The 18,763-nt window shown below is 42.0% G+C and overlaps 1 protein-coding gene across 3 annotated transcripts in view; it reads left to right on the top strand.

The window, feature by feature from the left end:
• The window catches only part of TOP2B (DNA topoisomerase II beta), a 132,630-nt gene that overhangs the window by 73,233 nt on the left and 40,634 nt on the right, over positions 1–18,763 (top strand). For all 3 annotated transcript variants that reach the window (XM_048838565.2, XM_048838566.2, XM_075125738.1), the window contains exons 9-13: positions 9,926–10,027; positions 10,121–10,258; positions 12,317–12,455; positions 14,623–14,780; positions 15,207–15,332. In XM_048838565.2, the coding sequence (XP_048694522.1) occupies positions 9,926–10,027; positions 10,121–10,258; positions 12,317–12,455; positions 14,623–14,780; positions 15,207–15,332 (663 nt within the window). The remainder of the gene's footprint in view (positions 1–9,925; positions 10,028–10,120; positions 10,259–12,316; positions 12,456–14,622; positions 14,781–15,206; positions 15,333–18,763) is intronic.

Here is an 18,763-nt window from a genome sequence, read left to right on the forward strand (position 1 = left end):
TATGGAGGAGATGGTATGATGGGATAACATGGTTTTGGTAATTAAATATTCATGGTAAATAGGCCCAATGGCCTGTGATGGGTTTTTAGATGGGGTAAGATCCAAGTTACCCGGGAAGGAATTTTCTGTAGTATCTGGCTGATGAATCTTGCCCATATGCTCAGGGTTTAGCTGATCGCCATATTTGGGGTTGGGAAGGAATTTTCCTCCAGGGCAGATTGGAAGGCCCTGGAGGTTTTTCGCCTTCCTCTGTAGCATGGGGCACGGGTCACTTGCTGGAGGATTCTCTGCTCCTTGAGGTCTTCAAACTACAATTTGAGGACTTCAATAGCACAGGTATAGATGTGAGGTCTTTTTTAGGAGTGGTGGGTGAAATTCTGTGGCCTGCATTGTGCAGGAGGTCAGACTAGATGATCATAATGGTCCCTTCTGGCCTAAATATCTATGAATCTATGAATCTATGAATAAACAAGGGCACACTGCTGACTCATATCCAGCTTCTCGTCCACTGTCACCCCTAGGTCCTTTTCCGCAGAACTGCTGCCTAGCCATTCGGTCCCTAGTCTGTAGCTGTGCATTGGGTTCTTCCGTCCTAAGTGCAGGACCCTGCACTTATCCTTATTGAACCTCATCAGATTTCTTTTGGCCCAATCCTCCAATTTGTCTAGGTCCCTCTGTATCCTATCCCTCCCCTCCAGCGTATCTACCACTCCTCCCAGTTTAGTATCATCCGCAAATTTGCTGAGAGTGCAATCCACACCATCCTCCAGATCATTTATGAAGATATTGAACAAAACCGGCCCCAGGACCGACCCTTGGGGCACACCACTTGATACCGGCTGCCAACTAGACATGGAGCCATTGATCATATCCAGCTTCTCGTCCACTGTCACCGCTAGGTCCTTTTCCGCAGAAGTGCTGCCTAGCCATTCGGTCCCTAGTCTGTAGCGGTGCATTGGATTCTTCCGTCCTAAGTGCAAGATCATGTGATGTGGTCTGGATGAAAGCTGTAGGCATGTAGTAAGTATAGTGGTCAGTAGGTTAGTGGTCAGTAGGATAGGGTGGTGTTTATGTGACCTTCGCTTATTAGCACTGTAGTGTCTAGGAAGTGGACCTCTTGTGTGGACTGGTCCAGGCTGAGGTTGATGGTGGGGTGGAAATTGTTGAAATCCTGGTGGAATTCCTCAAGGGCCTCTTTCCCAGGGGTCCAGATGATGATGTCATCAATGTAGCGCAAGTAGAGTAGGGGCGTTACATTACCGCTTCTCCAATCCCGTCACTGACTTCCTGTGTTTAAAATGTTGCAATCAAATTTCCTGTGTTCTTTGAAGCAGAAAAGTGTGCTTTCATTGGTCTACTCATCAATGATGTCTCTATACAACTTAACTGTTGTATTTATTTTAATGTCTGTTAGATTGTAAACTTTTTGAGGTAGGGACCTTGATTTAGTATGTTACAAAACACCGAATATCTGTTGTTGTACATATCTACAATAGAGATGATTCACCCTTGCAGAGTTAGTGGGCACTGAGTTAGAGGCACATTAGTCAGCTGCAGAAGGGAAGCTTACATTTCTGCTTTCCTTGCACCTTTTTTGTAATAACTGAGGATTTCAATCTACAGTATTGTCAGCGTGGAAAATTTCACAATCATTATATTCAAACACATTTTTTTATGTGAATTATGATCAAGTAGTACTAAACCAAAATATTTATTTTTAAAAGTTCTTGTATTCACATTTTAGATTCAACTTTCATCCCCACCTCATCTCCCTTGATTTTAAAGACATTGCTATATGTTTTATCTGTTTCAGTGCTTTTGGTAAAGAATTTTTCCAAGTAGACAAAGTTCTTCTCTGTCTAGATGGGGTTTTGTTTAATACAACCTTGACCAGGCATACAGTTTTGGAGCACCAGTAGAGATTGTCTCAAAACTCCTGTCAGCTTTTTAGTTATACACTGTTTTGCGGAGAGTAAACAGCATGAATGTTTTGCTCTCATTCTTCATTTCTAAACGTTCATTTTTGCCTCACTTACTCTGATTTTAGTTAGGCCTGTGACCCACTTAAATGATTGAAAAATTGTGGAATGCTAATAAGAAAATCAGTAAATGCCTCGAGGGGTGCTATTGTGTGATGTAGTCTCTCTGCTTCTTGCATGAAACTTTGTAATCATTGTGGTTGTTGATGGTGTTTGAGGTAATGATGAGCCTCTTAGCCACAATGGCAACTGGAGAGGATCAGCTCAGCAGTTGAAGAGCCCTAGGCATGCTCCAGAGACCTTTAAAACATATTCAGACGTTGAGGTATGAATGAAGTCTCCCCTTTTCTCCCAGACTTATGTGTTCTTTTGACCAATGAGTTTGTACCTGCCAGAGTTTAGCTGGATAATTGGAAGGCTAAAAATAAATTAAAGAGACGGCCAATATTAAGCTTCTTCAGACTCACCAATCAGGGCTAAGTTGTCCTCCTCCTTCTCTCCAGTCTGATACTGAGCCTTTAAACAAACTGCAAACAGTTGATGCAGAGGAGTTTGCTTTCTGTCCTTTCAGTTACTTTTCTTTTCTCTCCAATCGGTTTGACAGATATACTTATCTGAACCTGATTTCTGTGAAACCTTCAGGATGAACTTGGTGATTAGCTTTGGTGTTTTGCACTTCAAGATTTATCTCTTATTCTGAAGTATTATTTACTTGCTGAAGCTAATCCTTCTTTCCTCAGATGAGGCAGAGCTGTTATATAAGTTTGAGAACCAGCCAGATGATGCTGTTCCCTTTTCCTAACTGTACAGAAACAAATGTTGATATGTGGGTTGTACTTTATTCTAATTTCACCTGGCATAGCGATAAGAATTATTTAAATATTATTTTTATACCCCACAGCTAGCATGGTGTGCTAGGATTCTTTTTAATGGTCTTGGTTGTTAACACTTCTACGTTGTTACCCTAAGTGTCCAAAAAAATTGCAAGTTACAAAACCAGCATTGTTTTAACTTGTTTACTTTAAATGATAGAATGTTACTTATGAAAGTAAGAATTTTGTTTAGTAATTTTCCCCAACAAATTCAGACAAACAAATAAATACATACAAAAAAAGATATAAGAAAGGAAAAGGAAAAGAATTGATCCTCCTCTACAGTTTTGGTTGACTATTGTCAGCTTCAGGATGAAGTCATGGATTTCTCCTCAGGGAGGCAGTCTCTGGTCCAAGTTGTTTAGGACAAGTTGGAAGGCGTGGTTTGGAAACATAGGCTCAAGGCTTAATGAAGTTTCCTCTCTCTTAGTGATAGGAACTAGTGAAGACAGTGTCGGGTGAGGAGGCAAAACTAAATCCTGGAACCAGTTGAGATATGGTGCCAACATCCAAGAAACACTCTGGCCTGAGATTCAATGGGCTTGACACCTACAATTTGGGGTGTAAAATAAAAAAAAGAAAAAAGACATGCACAATACAAATCTAACAAAAGCAAAGACACAGAGCAGCCAAGCTGAGCCCCTCTTTTGGGTTATTCTTTTTTGGTCCTCCTGGCTTTTATATTTCTTAGTCTGTAAAAAAACTTTACAGCTGTCCTTCCAGAATTTTCCAGCAGTTTGTCTAACCCAAACAATCATAACTCCAAGACAAGGGAACCTGGAGCAAACTCTAAACAAATCAACAAGAGTATAATTCTACAGTTTAGTTATTGAAAAGATGAAGATATGCTCTCTCCTGATAAAGATTGGCATCATCCCCTGAGATCCTAGTCAAACAAATGGCCTTTTGAAGTGCTTCCATAAATTCTATTCTTGGCTGAAGGTTTCTGTTCACCAGCTTTCCAATACTACATAAAAGTCTCCCACTCTCCCAGAAGGATTTTCATATTGTTAGATAAGATGTCAGAATATTTGGACAATGGCTACCATGAATCTATTAAAAAGACAAGGTGGGTGAGGTAAAATCTTTTATTGGACCAATTTCTGTTGGTGAGAGAGACACGCTTTCGGGACACATGGAGTTCTTCAGAGAGCTCTGTATGGCTTGAAAGCTTGTCTCTCTCACCAACAAAAATTGGTCCAGTAAAATATATTACCTCATCCACCTTGTCTCTCTAATATTCTGGGACCGGTACTGCATGAATCTGTCAGGTTCAACTAGATTAGAGGCTATGCTAGTTCTAGCCTACAGTGCACTTAGACAGAGATCCTGATCTGGAGGAGAATTTTCAGCAAAATACAACTTCCCTATGGCAGCAGACATCTGTTTGGGGAACCCTTAAATCAAGCACTTAAGACTTAAAGAATAAAATCGCTCATGACCTCCATTTAATGGGTGCGTGGATGGAAGCCTCAACCTGCAGGTTTTACTCTTTCCCCAAACCTAACTTCAGGTATTCATCCCCTTTTTATGAGCAATGGAAATAAGAGATTTACCATACTTACAAGATGAGAGGATCATCCTGCAAGGCTGCAAAGTACAGGCTCGTTATTATAGAGAATATTGGTTGTTGCAGATGGTTACTACATACTTCTACGAGCTTCCCCATTCTCCAATCCCTCCTCACAACTCCCAGAAAAGATATCCAGGGCATGAAAAATAGCCCAGCACCTCTTTGCCATAAGAAGAATGATGTTCCTCCTAGATAAAGATTCCCATTCACTCTATGGGGAGATTGTCCTATCTTGGACTTGAACTGTTTAAACAGATTCATCACCATCAGTTTGATCAGTCTTACTAACTATTGTCTCAGGGAACTATTTACTATTGCAGACCTGCAGGATGCGTGCCTGCATGTACTGCACGCCATAAGCAGTAACTCTGGTACTGTGATGCTTACAAGGGTTAGGGCTCGCTGTTTGGAGTAGGGTTGAGGCAATATTTTCCTAGAACAAATCTGCAGAGCTCCTGTGTGGTCCTCCACGCATGCTTTAATTAGACGTTATCTGAAATAGAATAAATACATATGTTGCTGCACATGCAGTGTTTGGTAAAATAATTCTGTCCTACTGTGTTAAGAGAACATGTAGAACCCATCTAACAGACTAAATTTGTTCTCCCAGATAATGGACAGTTTTTCTTACCTGATGGATAAGAACATTTTTTTACTGCCTCTCTCTTTGTGGTGGTTTTATTTTAATTATAGTTATCTATTTTAGTATATATCTTATATCTGTCATATTTCTTTCATGTGCCTCTTTTTAAGGACAATCACTGTTAGGGTGTAATTTGATTTTTTTTTCCTGCATAAAGCCTGTGTGAATTGCCTTTATATCCCTAACCAGTTTAATTCCAAATGGGTGTGTCTGATCCTACATCTTATAGATTTGGGTTTTTTTAGTGGTACAGTATAGCGTTTATTTAGTGATATACAAATGGTAGCTGAGTATTCTTTCTGTTTGAACTTCTCCGAAGTTTTGGGATGTAGACGGTGTCCTATATTCAGTTTCCATTGTACCAAGGTTGGAAGGTAGAAATCTTAGTTGGGAGTTAAATACGTTGTCTCAGTTCATTAATATAAAATAATAATTCTGGCCCATCTGAAGACAGAGTAGCTAATTGAAGAATTCTCTATAAGGAAGAAGAACAAGCTTTGTGAGCTACCATTTGTGGACAGGGGGGAGCTGACAGGCATTGTGGATTCTGCACTCTCAGCTTTTGTGGTGGAATAAAGAAAAAATCCTGTTTGGTCTTGCATTGATGTGTTTGGATGGGGTAGAGGGTTAGAATCATAGAATATCAGGGTTGCAAGGGACCCCAGACCTCTAGTCCAACCCCCTGCTCGAAGCAGGACCAATTCCCAGTTAAATCATCCCAGCCAGGGCTTTGTCAAGCCTGACCTTAAAAACCTCTAAGGAAGGAGATTCTACCACCTCCCTAGGTAACGCATTCCAGTGTTTCACCACTCTCATAGTGAAAAAGTTTTTCCTAATATCCAATCTAAACCTCCCCCCCACCTGCAACTTGAGACCATTACTCCTTGTTCTGTCATCTGCTACCATTGAGAACAGTCTAGAGCCATCCTCTTTGGAACCCCCTTTCAGGTAGTTGAAAGCAGCTATCAAATCCCCCCTCGTTCTTCTCTTCTGCAGACTAAACAATCCCAGCTCCCTCAGCCTCTCCTCATAAGTCATGTGTTCTAGACCCCTAATCATTTTTGTTGCCCTTCGCTGGACTCTCTCCAATTTATCCACATCCTTCTTGTACTGTGGGGCCCAAAACTGGACACAGTACTCCAGATGAGGCCTCACCAATGTCGAATAGAGGGGAACGATCATGTCCCTCGATCTGCTCGCTATGCCCCTACTTATACATCCCAAAATGCCATTGGCCTTCTTGGCAACAAGGGCACACTGCTGACTCATATCCAGCTTCTCATCCACTGTCACCCCTAGGTCCTTTTCCGCAGAAGTGCTGCCTAGCCATTCGGTCCCTACTCTGTAGCGGTGCATTGGATTCTTCCGTCCTAAGTGCAGGACCCTGCACTTATCCTTATTGAACCTCATCAGATTTCTTTTGGCCCAATCCTCCAATTTGTCTAGGTCCTTCTGTATCCTATCCCTCCCCTCCAGCGTATCTACCACTCCTCCCAGTTTAGTATCATCCGCAAATTTGCTGAGAGTGCAATCTACACCATCCTCCAGATCATTTATGAAGATATTGAACAAAACCGGCTCCAGGACCGACCCCTGGGGCACTCCACTTGACACCGGCTGCCAACTAGACATGGAGCCATTGATCACTACCCGTTGAGCCCGACAATCTAGCCAGCTTTCTACCCACCTTATAGTGCATTCATCCAGCCCATACTTCTTTAACTTGCTGACAAGAATACTATGGGAGACCGTGTCAAAAGCTTTGCTAAAGTCAAGAAACAATACATCCACTGCTTTCCCTTCATCCACAGAACCAGTAATCTCATCATAAAATGCGATTAGATTAGTCAGGCATGACCTTCCCTTGGTGAATCCATGCTGGCTGTTCCTGACCACTTTCCTCTCGTGCAAGTGCATCAGGATTGATTCTTTGAGGACCTGCTCCATGATTTTTCCAGGGACAGAGGTGAGGCTGACTGGCCTGTAGTTCCCAGGATCCTCCTTCTTCCCTTTTTTAAAGATTGGCACTACATTAGCCTTTTTCCAGTCATCCGGGACTTCCCCGGTTCGCCACGAGTTTTCAAAGATAATGGCCAATGGCTCTGCAATCACAGCCGCCAGTTCCTTCAGCACTCTCGGATGCAACTCGTCCGGCCCCATGGACTTGTGCACGTCCAGCTTTTCTAAATAGTCCCTAACCACCTCTATCTCCACAGAGGGCTGGCCATCTCTTCCCCATTTTGTGATGCCCAGCGCAGCAGTCTGGGAGCTGACCTTGTTAGTGAAGACAGAGGCAAAAAAAGCATTGAGTACATTAGCTTTTTCCACATCCTCTGTCACTAGGTTGCCTCCCTCATTCAGTAAGGGGCCCACACTTTCCTTGGCTTTCTTCTTGTTGCCAACATACCTGAAGAAACCCTTCTTGTTACTCTTGACATCTCTTGCTAGCTGCAGCTCCAGGTGCGATTTGGCCCTCCTGATATCATTCCTACATGCCCGAGCAATATTTTTATACTCTTCCCTGGTCATATGTCCAACCTTCCACTTCTTGTAAGCTTCTTTTTTATGTTTAAGATCCGCTAAGTTTTCACCATTAAGCCAAGCTGGTCGCCTGCCATATTTACTATTCTTTCGACTCATCGGGATGGTTTGTCCCTGTAACCTCAACAGGGATTCCTTGAAATACAGCCAGCTCTCCTGGACTCCTTTCCCCTTCATGTTAGTCCCCCAGGGGATCCTGGCCATCCGTTCCCTGAGGGAGTCGAAGTCTGCTTTCCTGAAGTCCAGGGTCCGTATCCTGCTGCTTACCTTTCTTCCCTGCGTCAGGATCCTGAACTCAACCAACTCATGGTCACGCCTCCCAGATTCCCATCCACTTTTGCTTCCCCCACTAATTCTACCCGGTTTGTGAGCAGCAGGTCAAGAAAAGCGCCCCCCCTAGTTGGCTCCTCTAGCACTTGCTCCAGGAAATTGTCCCCTACGCTTTCCAAAAACTTCCTGGATTGTCTATGCACTGCTGTATTGCTCTCCCAGCAGATAATAGGAAAATTAAAGTCACCCATGAGAATCAGGGCATGCGATCTAGTAGCTTCCGTGAGCTGCCAGAAGAAAGCCTCATCTACCTCATCCCCCTGGTCCGGTGGTCGATAGCAGACTCCCACCACTATATCACTCTTGTTGCACACACTTCTAAACTTAAATCCAGAGACACTCAGGTTTTTCTAGGGTACAGAGAACCACTTTCCTTTTCTCCTGTATCCAGGCAGTATATGGACAGGATTCCAACAGACTGCTATTGAGTGCTAGACAAATGGTTGCATGCTAATGCACCCAAAATTAACTGCTCCATTGTCCCAAGAGTGGGTAAGTCAGCTGGCTTTTGTGATATGATGAGGTATATGCCCCCCTGTGTGGGGTTACCATACGTCCGTATTTTCCCGACGTGTCCGGCTTTTTGGTTCTTAAATCGTCGTTCGGGAGGAATTTTTAAATATCTAAAAATGTCCAGGATTTTGCCATTATTATTTTTCCCCAAAGAAAGGTTGATCATTCAAGAAAGAGAGTGAATGTTGATCATTTGAGAAAGAAAGTGAATGTTGATCACTCAAGAGAGTGCCCGCTTTTCCCCCCTAGCTCCCAGCGCTTGTACCGCAAAACAGCTGTTTCACACAGCTGGGAGGGAGGGGGGAAGAAGGGGAATGCGGCATGCTCAGGGGAGGGGGTGGGGCTGGGGTGGGGATTTGGGGAAGGGGTTCAATGGGGCAGGGAGGGGGCGGAGTTGGGGCGGGGACTTTGGAGAAGGGGTTGGAATGGGGGCGGGGAAGGGGTGGAGTTGGGATGGGGGGGCGTGAGCAAATACCCCCCCCACCCCCATGGAGTGTCCTCTTTTTTGAATGTTCAAATATAGTAACTCTACCCCTGAGTCTATGGTGCCATAGCAGCAGACATTGAATAAGGAGTACGTGTAGCGCCTGAGCAGTGGTAAGAAGGCTGCTGACCTTCCCCAAATCCTCCTGCTCTGTGCTCGTGGGATGTTTCTTGGATCCTCTGCTAGGTCATTACTGGTCTGCTCCTCCTCCTAAGTACTAATATAAGGCACAGAGTAGCAAGGAAAAGGTTTTGCTTCAAATTCGCAGCACACAAATAGCTGTCAGTGTTTTTCAGGAGTGTTTTAGAAGTTCTGCTAAGAAAAACAGAGATGGATTGCATAGGTGAAGGAAGGGATAGTGATGGATGGTGTAAATCTGAGGATGCACGTGCAGGCCAGATTTTATACACTCAGGCCTGGATCTACAAAAGTTTCAGTAGAAGTTAGGAGCTTAACTGCCTTTGTGGATCTGGGCCTAAATCCCTGCAATGAGAAGAATTTGACTTGATGAGAAAGAGAACACACTCTCATGCTTGTGTTAACATATGCTAAAACCAGTTTTGCCTGTTAGGCAAAGGTCCCTGCTGAGGGTCATGTGGAGTTGTATATACCATTACTGATCTTCAGGGTCTCTGAGCTGTCTTCAGAGCTGTCAGACAAACAGGGATGGCATGCATGCTCCTATATTGTGAAGTCATGGATTATATTTGTGGACTGCCATTGCGCAGAGTGTGCAAAAGATAAAGCTCCTTTTGCCTTAGACTGCATCTGTGCATCCACACAGATGATGACTACTATATGGTATAATAAAAGCTTTAAACTAATTTTTCTAGCATTACATTATAATATAATGATAAATATTCTTGAATAAGTGATGGCATACTGTATATAGTTTATTCAACCTCAACATGAATACAGTAATTTTTGGTAACACAATTGCAAGATGTTTGGAATTTCAGTGGTTTTCTTTTTCTTTTTTTTTTCATTAAGGGTGGTAGGCATGTTGATTATGTAGTGGATCAGATTGTTGGTAAATTGATAGAGGTGGTGAAGAAGAAAAACAAAGCTGGAGTTTCAGTGAAACCATTTCAGGCAAGTAGTTTCATGTATATTAAAAACAAATACTGAAAAAGAATGGAGGCAACAGTTTTGATAAGTGAATTGATTTCTCTGTTTTTTCAACAGGTGAAGAATCATATATGGGTTTTTGTGAATTGCCTGATAGAAAATCCAACTTTTGATTCTCAGACAAAGGAAAACATGACCCTTCAGCCTAAAAGTTTTGGGTCCAAGTGCCAGTTATCAGAGAAATTTTTCAAAGCAGTAAGTATATGATATGATTTTATGATGGGAACACAGGAATTCCATGCTGGATCAGGTTTTCATGTGCTCCCAAATGAAAGTACAAGATTAATTGGGTTATAGAATCTGCATTTTTATGAATCCAGAGACTTCAACAAACTGCAAATGGCATGGAAGGATTTCTGCTGCCCTTCTAGTCTGAGTAGTGGAGGCAATAGGCTGCACTGTGCCATTGCCCGATTTCATTTCATTTCCATGGCTCACCCGCCTATGGTAGATTACATACTATTTATGCTAGTAAATTTCTAATCCAAAGGCAGGCATTTTCCAATTTTGGTTGTAACAGTACCTTTTGAGTTGAGGATTATTATCTTCGCTAATTTGTCCTTTAAAATGTGTCTTATACTATTTAGCAAAGGGTGCATAGAAGAACTTGTCTTTTCTTCTGTGAATCAAGTAACATATAACTATTAATATGCCATTCAAAAATATATACTCTCCTCCAGTAATATAATTTGAAAATACGGGTTTATGTTTTAATTCAGACAGTTCAGGTAAAGCCTTTTTAAACAGATGCAGTGGTGTAAATGCAGGTTCCCCCTCACCGGTGCCTCTTTATAAGGCTCTATTAAATAAGAAAAAGTAGAATTAAATTTCAGCCAGAATTCATTCAACTGCGTCCTCTTTAGTGCCAGTAACCTAAATGGAAATGTAACAGCATGTGAGTAGGAGATTTACAGCTTGTACTCCTAACATCAAACAGATTTACACTGAATAAATAAAAAAATGCAACTTCTTGGTCTTAAAATACTAGTTCCAGACTTGTTGTGAAAGCTTTTCCATTACAAGGACAGTATTAAACTATACTGTACTGTATTAAACTATACCATAGCCAAGTGTGTACACAAGAGAAGCTCCAAAAAGAGGAAGGTATTTAGAAATTTGGCTACCTTTTTTTTATCAAATTCAGAGGAGAAAGGCCTCCCACCCAGCAGGCCAGAATCATTAGCCAGGTTCTTTGAAGATTAACTTGATGTTGAATAGGTAATATACAACGTAGTATGTTAAGATTTTTTTTATAACTTTGCCTTAATAACAAATTAAAAAAAAAACACCTAGTTTCATCACATGGAATCAGCCGCATTTTTCTAACCTTTTAGTACGTAAGGGAAAAGCAACAAATCATAATAATGTGAGACTGGATGCAACCTCCAGAATTGCACTTTATTATGTCTTTTCTTTCTGGCAGTATTTTTTTTTATTTGCAGTGTGTGTACTCTTTGCTAGAAGTGTGCATTTTATATTTAAGGGTATTAAATGTGCAGTGAAATCGCTAACCAGTGAATTTTTTATGATGAGGGAATAGTGAAAAGCCAAAGCACGTGGTATTTGCATCCAGTGGTGGTTTCTTTTGACGTGAAATTATCTCTCCAACTAGTTACTATGTGGAAATATTTGCTATAGAAATGTGTTACTCATGCTGCATAAATTTGTCTTGCATTGGTATAGAATTCCTGGGTAGAGTTCTGGTGGTTTGCTGATATAGGGCCCAATTCTCATTTATACTCAGGCCATTTTATACCATTCTGAACATATAAAGAGGTCTTTAAAGTGCGTGTAAATGTAGCTCACTGCTGGAGAGGTGTAAACTGGCCTTGGTGTAAATAGAATCAGGATCATGGTACCTAAAATGTGCTATGCATTTCATAAACCTAGTATAAGACAGGTCCCTTACTTTAAAAGTTTACAATTTAATAGAGAACTCCTAGACAAAATACTAATAAAGACATGGGGAAGGGAAGCAGGAATTAGGGAGAAGCATAATAACAAACATGTGGGGGATATAAAATAAAAGAAAGGAATACATAGGGTAGGTTGGGGGTTGTTTGGATGCTAATGTACATATAGTGTTAGTTGCTTAAATATTTTTTAAATCATGCTTTTTTGAAATTGTTTAGGGGAATTTGAAAACCACTGATGGATCTTAGATTGGATTCTTACATTTTACTGTATTATTTTAAGTTAGTGTGTGAAGCTCTACTTCTGTGCTCATGCACAACTCTAATCTATCATTTATAGGCCTCTAATTGTGGTATCGTAGAGAGTATTCTGAACTGGGTCAAATTCAAGGCACAGACTCAGCTGAACAAAAAATGTTCATCAGTGAAGCACAGTAAAATCAAGGGCATTCCAAAACTAGATGATGCTAATGATGCTGGTAAGAGCTTTAATATGATTACTTCATGCCAAGAAGTTTATTATGTTTATATCTTTAATGTTATCAACAATTGTTAAATCACTGTTAGAAGCTCTAAATCTGTTGTACACAAGTTTAAGATAGTTTATTGTTATGTTAATGATATATTTCTGTTCAACCTTTAACTGTTCAAACTATTCAAAGTATATTTCTGTTCAGACTTTATCATCTTGAACTGCATACTTCTCTATGCAAATTTTTAATGATCAGTGAAAGAAAGGTGAACCCCTTAGTGTTGTAGCTGTCAGTCTGATGCTAAGACTACCAGATGCTTTACAGTAAGGAGTTAATAGTTCTGACTTAGGGTCTGGTTTTTATTTAGAGAGGTACATCACAATAAGTAGTGTGTCCAATATTCTGTTAGGTTTTTTATAATATATGTCAATATTCACTGACTATATAGAAATAATAATTCATTGTGATTAGGTAGCACCATGTAAGACAGCTGAGGAGGCTTTGTAATCTTTTCTGAACATTTTCTAGTTTTTTAGCCACAGAAACCTGGGGAGAAACAGTTCCATCACCTGGGATTGGTGTTTTTTAGGTAGGGATGAGATCTTAGGGACAGAGAAACAGTCTGACCTTTGGGCATTTAGTATAATTTGATAACTGATCTCTTTGCACCAGGAAGAAAGCCATTTTGCATACACTTTAGCTTCCAAAAATTAAGAATTTGAAAGGAGTAGCCCTCTTTAAGCATTTTCATTTTAAGGGTTTTCATTTTCATATGGGGTTTTCTGAGAATGTAGGATATGTCCACAACCCAATTAAAAACCTGCGGTTTCTGGGGCTCAGGCTAAGGGGCTGTTTAATTGCAGTGACATCAGGGCTCGGGTTCGAGTCCAGGTTTTAGAACCCTGCAAGATGGGAGTGTCCCAGAACTTGTGCTGCAGCCCAAGCCTGAATGTCTACACCACAATTAAACAGCCCCTTAGCCTGAGCCCCACGAGCCTGAGTCAGCTGGCACAGGCCAGCTGTCGGTTTCTAATTGCAATGTAGACATACTCTTAAAGTCCATTTCTTAAATTTTCAGAGCCTTGTTTGTTTCTGAAATACCACTGTTCAAATCATCAGATTCAAAAAGGCAACCTGCTAAGTCAGGGAGAGACTCATATTACTGTGAGGAATCTGGAGAACACAATACTTCTTTTTTTTCTGAGGAAGTTATATATGCCTTTTTTTGAGGTTTAGTATTAAATAGTCATTTTCTCCAGCCTCTGAGAGCGTCATTGGTATTTGAAGAATGGAGTAGGCTCCAGAAGAGTGGAGCTAATATCTGGCTTTCCTTCCAGGAAGGATTCCTATGAATATATAGACTGTCTGCAGCCCTAGCAATGAGGGAGGAACAAGAGAGAATCATCTTGTTTTAATACGTTAATGTTTTAGGACGAATGAGAACTGCTTGTGGAGAAGTCCCAAATCTTAGCCTTTTCCCTAGGCAAACAAGTATTCTTGTCTTGTTGTTCTGCTTCTGTCAGATGGAGGCAGAACACTTGAATTATGGCTTGGTTCCAGAGAAGATAGAGGGGGTAACAATACTTTGATCCATTGAGCAGCTTCCATGTGTGCGTGCTTTTGCATGTGGTTACCCAGTCCAGACTTGTGGATTCTGCGTGTATGAGAGAACCAGACATAATGAGGTCCAGTGGAAGATGAAGTTACTTGTATAAAAATTATGCAGATATATGGGTGGGGGAATGAAAAACCCATCTTTAGTGTATATATGCATATATAAGTGTATGTCATTTGTAGACCGTGTAGGGCTGCAAGACAACCACCCAGAAGTGGCTATTCACTCAAAGATATAACAGCCAGTACTCCTCTGTTTTCCTTATGCAGGAGTTTTAGGTCCCTGGATTTGTGTGAGACATCTCCACCCTCTTCCATTGCATTCATCTTCCCCTCCACTCCAGCCCATTGCTGGGATGAGGACCTCCTCAAAGGAGGAGTGGGTGGGGAGGTTGCTTTGCTCCCTCTGTGGAGCTTAAGTGGTATGGACGGTCTCACATTCTGAGACCCTGTATTAAAGAATTATCTATCATTTTGGTTTAGGGAGAAAACCAGTAATTTAGTACAAACATATTTTCTGGTTTGCTTTCTTTCCTGCCTCTTTCCCACCCCTCCCCAGGTGGCAAACATTCTTTGGACTGCACGTTGATTTTAACAGAAGGAGACTCTGCTAAATCTTTAGCTGTATCTGGCTTAGGGGTCATTGGACGAGACAGATATGGGGTATTCCCACTCAGGGGTAAAATCCTCAATGTTCGGGAAGCTTCTCACAAGCAGGTAAGCAGTACTGCCAACCCCCAACGTTAAAAAAATCTTGTCAGCTTCAGTGTATATAATGGCTTAAAAATTGTGAAATTTTAAAAATAATGATTTTTAATGTGACTTTATTTGATGTTTGAGCTTTCAGAGTTCACATTTTCAAAAAATTCTCAGCAGATGTGAGTTACTTTTTATTGAAATTTGAGATTCCCACCTAATAAAATGACATTTGGAGATGAGGCTTCCAGAATTTATAAAATATTGCAAAAGTTGTGGTAAAAATAATAAGAGTTGGCAACATTGGGTAATGAAGGACAGCACCTGAACTAAGAGACTCTTAAATATGGGGAGGTTTTGGTATAGCTGATGTAATATTATACAAATATCAGGGTATCAACTCATGGTGCTTTTTTACCCCGTGCTGAATCTCTGCTTTTTACACAGATTATGGAAAATGCAGAAATCAACAACATTATCAAAATAGTTGGTCTGCAGTACAAGAAAAGCTATGAAGATCCAGAATCTCTAAAATCCCTGAGATACGGAAAGATTATGATCATGACTGATCAGGTTAGTTTGAGGTATACAGGTTTAAAAAACACAAAACTAAGATATTTTAGAGTCTTTGGTTTTTCATTTTTGCTAGTTTTGTAGGTATCACTTTTACCTAGCCTTTGCAGAAGGAGGGCACAAGTCTGTGCAGAGAAGCTCCCCACTGCTTAATGTTTTTTGGGGGGATGATTTCCCTATAACTACTGTTTCTTCTTCGAGTGGCGTTCCTGTGGGTTCTTCACTTTGGGTGATTGTGTGCCCTGTGCCTCGAGTTGGAGAATTTTGAGAGCAGTACCTGGCTGGGCTGCACATGCACTCTCCCCGTCTCAGGCCTGCAGTGGCAGTTAACTGGAGCTGTGCGGACCCCTTGCTCCCCAGTTCCTTCACACCCATCCTTGGTCTGAGTCAGAGCTCCGGCAGTGCGCTTCCTCGCCTCAGACTTAGTTTAGTTAGATTAGTCAAGTAGTTTAGTGTAGTTAGCTTAGTTGGTTAAGAACCTTTTATTTCTTTTTCTCCTCATTTTAAAAAAAAGGACCAAAAACTTTTTTCTCCTTTCGTCCCCTTAAGGGACATTATTTTCCTCAGAATGCCAGGGTCGTCTGGCTTTAAAACTGCCGCTCCTGTCGCAAGGCAATTCCGCTTTCTGACAGACACTCACAGTGTGTCCAGCGCCTGGGGGAAACTCATGTGCCCCAAAAGTGCACATATTGCCACAATCTTAAGACCCAGACTAGGAAAGCCAGGGATCTTAAACTGAAGCTCATCCTAATGGAGAAGTCCCTCTGTCCCATTTTAGACTGGCTCGCAAACTTCTCCTGCCACCCTATTATGGCAGGCAGCTTCCGACAGACCCCTCTCCTCCATCCCGAAAGGAAGGGACCTGTCTCCTAAAGGACGTGGAAAAAGGAGAGCTAACACTCCCCCTCCCAAGACCATGTCAAAGAGGAAATTCCCCGACTCCCTATAACCATTGTATAGGTTACAACAGGTATCAAACAGATAACCAAATTCTGCTTTACTATACCAGAGCAACCCATCTGATTTCAAATCTTTGTTCCATTGGTGTGAATGAGAACACATCTGACCTAGCACACGTAAATATGTTGAGGCACGAGTGGAAAAAATGGGACAAAGGCCAAGTTTTAGGAGAAATGACAGTAGAAAGTGGCTCAGGGGATAGTAAATATACTATTAGTAGTGTCGTTTTTAAAAAAAGAGATAAATGTTAGGGGAAAATATTGTATGGATCCTCTCCAAAATGACTGGTATTAAAACCAGTGTCCTTTTGTTAGGAATAATAAAAACAAAACGCAGACAAACTAAATCAAACAAGGTTTTTTATACATTGTGTTTTGAAATTCACTGATAATAATTAGTACCTCCCTTTTCGAAAACACTTCACAAACAATCCTCATATACCCCTCTGAAGTATCTATGTACTATCCCCATTTTACAGATGTGAAACTGAGGGGGAAGCTGATATCCAAAATTTCAAAAGTCCACCTGATCTGATTTTTGTCAAAGGTGCTGAACTACCACAACACTAATTGAAGTTAGTTGTGGGTTCTCATTGGCCCTGAAAATCAGGCTCCAGAGTCTAAAGTTGGACATGCACACAAAAGTAGACAATTTTGAATAATTAGGCTTTAGTTATTTTCCCAAGGCCACACAGTGAATAAGTGATAGAACGGGGATTAGAATTCAGGAGTGTTTGATTCCTAAACTTGTGCCATATCAACTAGATTATGCTGTTTTACGAGACAATCTGTCTGTTAGATAGCCGCAGGGAACAAATTCCAGAGGTAGGGTCCTCAACTGAGTGAACTCCTTTGCTTGATTTCAATTTATTTAGTGTGTGCATAGTTGTCTAGCCAAGCGATGGCATCTTCAGTGGCATGATGCAGTTCTTCTAGGCCACCACTGAACCTAATCAGTAGGCATTCATTGACAATGTGCGTCATCGTCTGTGTTGCGCCATAGCTGCACAAAGGGCTGTCATGAAGGCCCCAGAAATACTGGTTGGCTGCACAGAAACCTTGCCCAGTCCAGAACCTGTTTAACAGAGACCATTGGCGACAGGGCAGGTCAAAACCAGGCGGGCAACTTGTGAGGTCAGCGACGAGGGACTGGCTGGGGATTATAATAGATATCCATTCCTCTCACCAGAGTGTTTCCGCCCTAACATCCTGGCATGGTGGATGAGACCATATTGGGTGGAGTGACGGCAGAGGTGCAGCCGGTGGTTTAAAAAGGTCATTATGCCGCGGCAGGCTTGAGTTGGCACGTACTTTCTCCAGTAACTTGCCAGTGGCAACCTCTCATCTGATAGGAGGAGGAGCAATATTGCTCAGAACTGGGAGCCATGGAAGTGGAGTTGGATACAGGGTGCTGGAGATGATACGCATAGCGGTATGTAACTGCGTATCCACCAGTTTGATGTGTGATGATCGGCTCGATACTGGTGCACAGTACTCCACCACCAAATACGAGGTGGCAAGAGCTGATGTCCGCAGAGTTTGAGCACGAGCACCGCATGATGAACCTGCCAGTTTGCTAAGAAGGTTGTTGCACGTCTTAACTTTAGCTGCTGTCTTCTTCAGGTGGGCATGGTAACTCAGTGTGCAGTCTAAGGTCACAGCTAGATATACTGGTTCTACTTCATGCTTCACCTTCTGACCATTCAGATAAACATTCAGTTTCCAGGTTGTGCTGGTGTGATGAAGATGGAACAAACTGGAGACTGTTTTTATGACGTTTGGCTGAAGGCGCCAAGTCTTATAGTAGTGGGCTAACTTTGCCATGTCCCGGTTTAAGGTGGCATCAAGCTCGTGGAACATCTGGGCCTGGGTACCGCAACAGATGTCATCTGCGTAAACGAACTTCCGTGACTTTGTTGTTGGCAGGTCATTGATGTAAAGGTTGAACAGGGTTGGCGAAAGCACAGAGCCCTGGGATAACCCATTGCTCTGTCGTCGCCAAGCACTCGTCTCCTCCCACATATGGACTCTGAACTGCCTATCGCGGGGGAACAGTTCAACGACGCCTGTGACCCAAGGTAGCAGGACCCGTGATACCCTCACAAGCAGACCAGTGTGCCATACCGTATTGTACACCGCTGTTAGAGTGATGAAAACAGCGCCTGTTTTCAAGTTTCTCTGGAAGCCATTTTCAACAAATGTGGTCAGCGCAAGAACTTGGTCGCATGTGCTACGGCTTCGGTGAAAGCCGGCTCAGTCAAGGCTCAAAATTCTCTCCATGTCGGGTAATATGCGCAGTAGGACCAAGCGTTCCAGTGCATTGAAGCACACCGACAATAATGGTATGGAACGATAGCTTGATGCTTGACTTGGGTCCTTTCCAGGCTTTAGGAGGCCAATGACTTTTGCGGTGTGCCATATCTTTGGTAGCCTTCCATCACTGATGACCCTTGTGAAGAATTTCACAAGCCA

Source organism: Caretta caretta, chromosome 2, assembly GCF_965140235.1.
Source record: "Caretta caretta isolate rCarCar2 chromosome 2, rCarCar1.hap1, whole genome shotgun sequence".
NCBI lineage: Eukaryota > Metazoa > Chordata > Testudines > Cheloniidae > Caretta > Caretta caretta.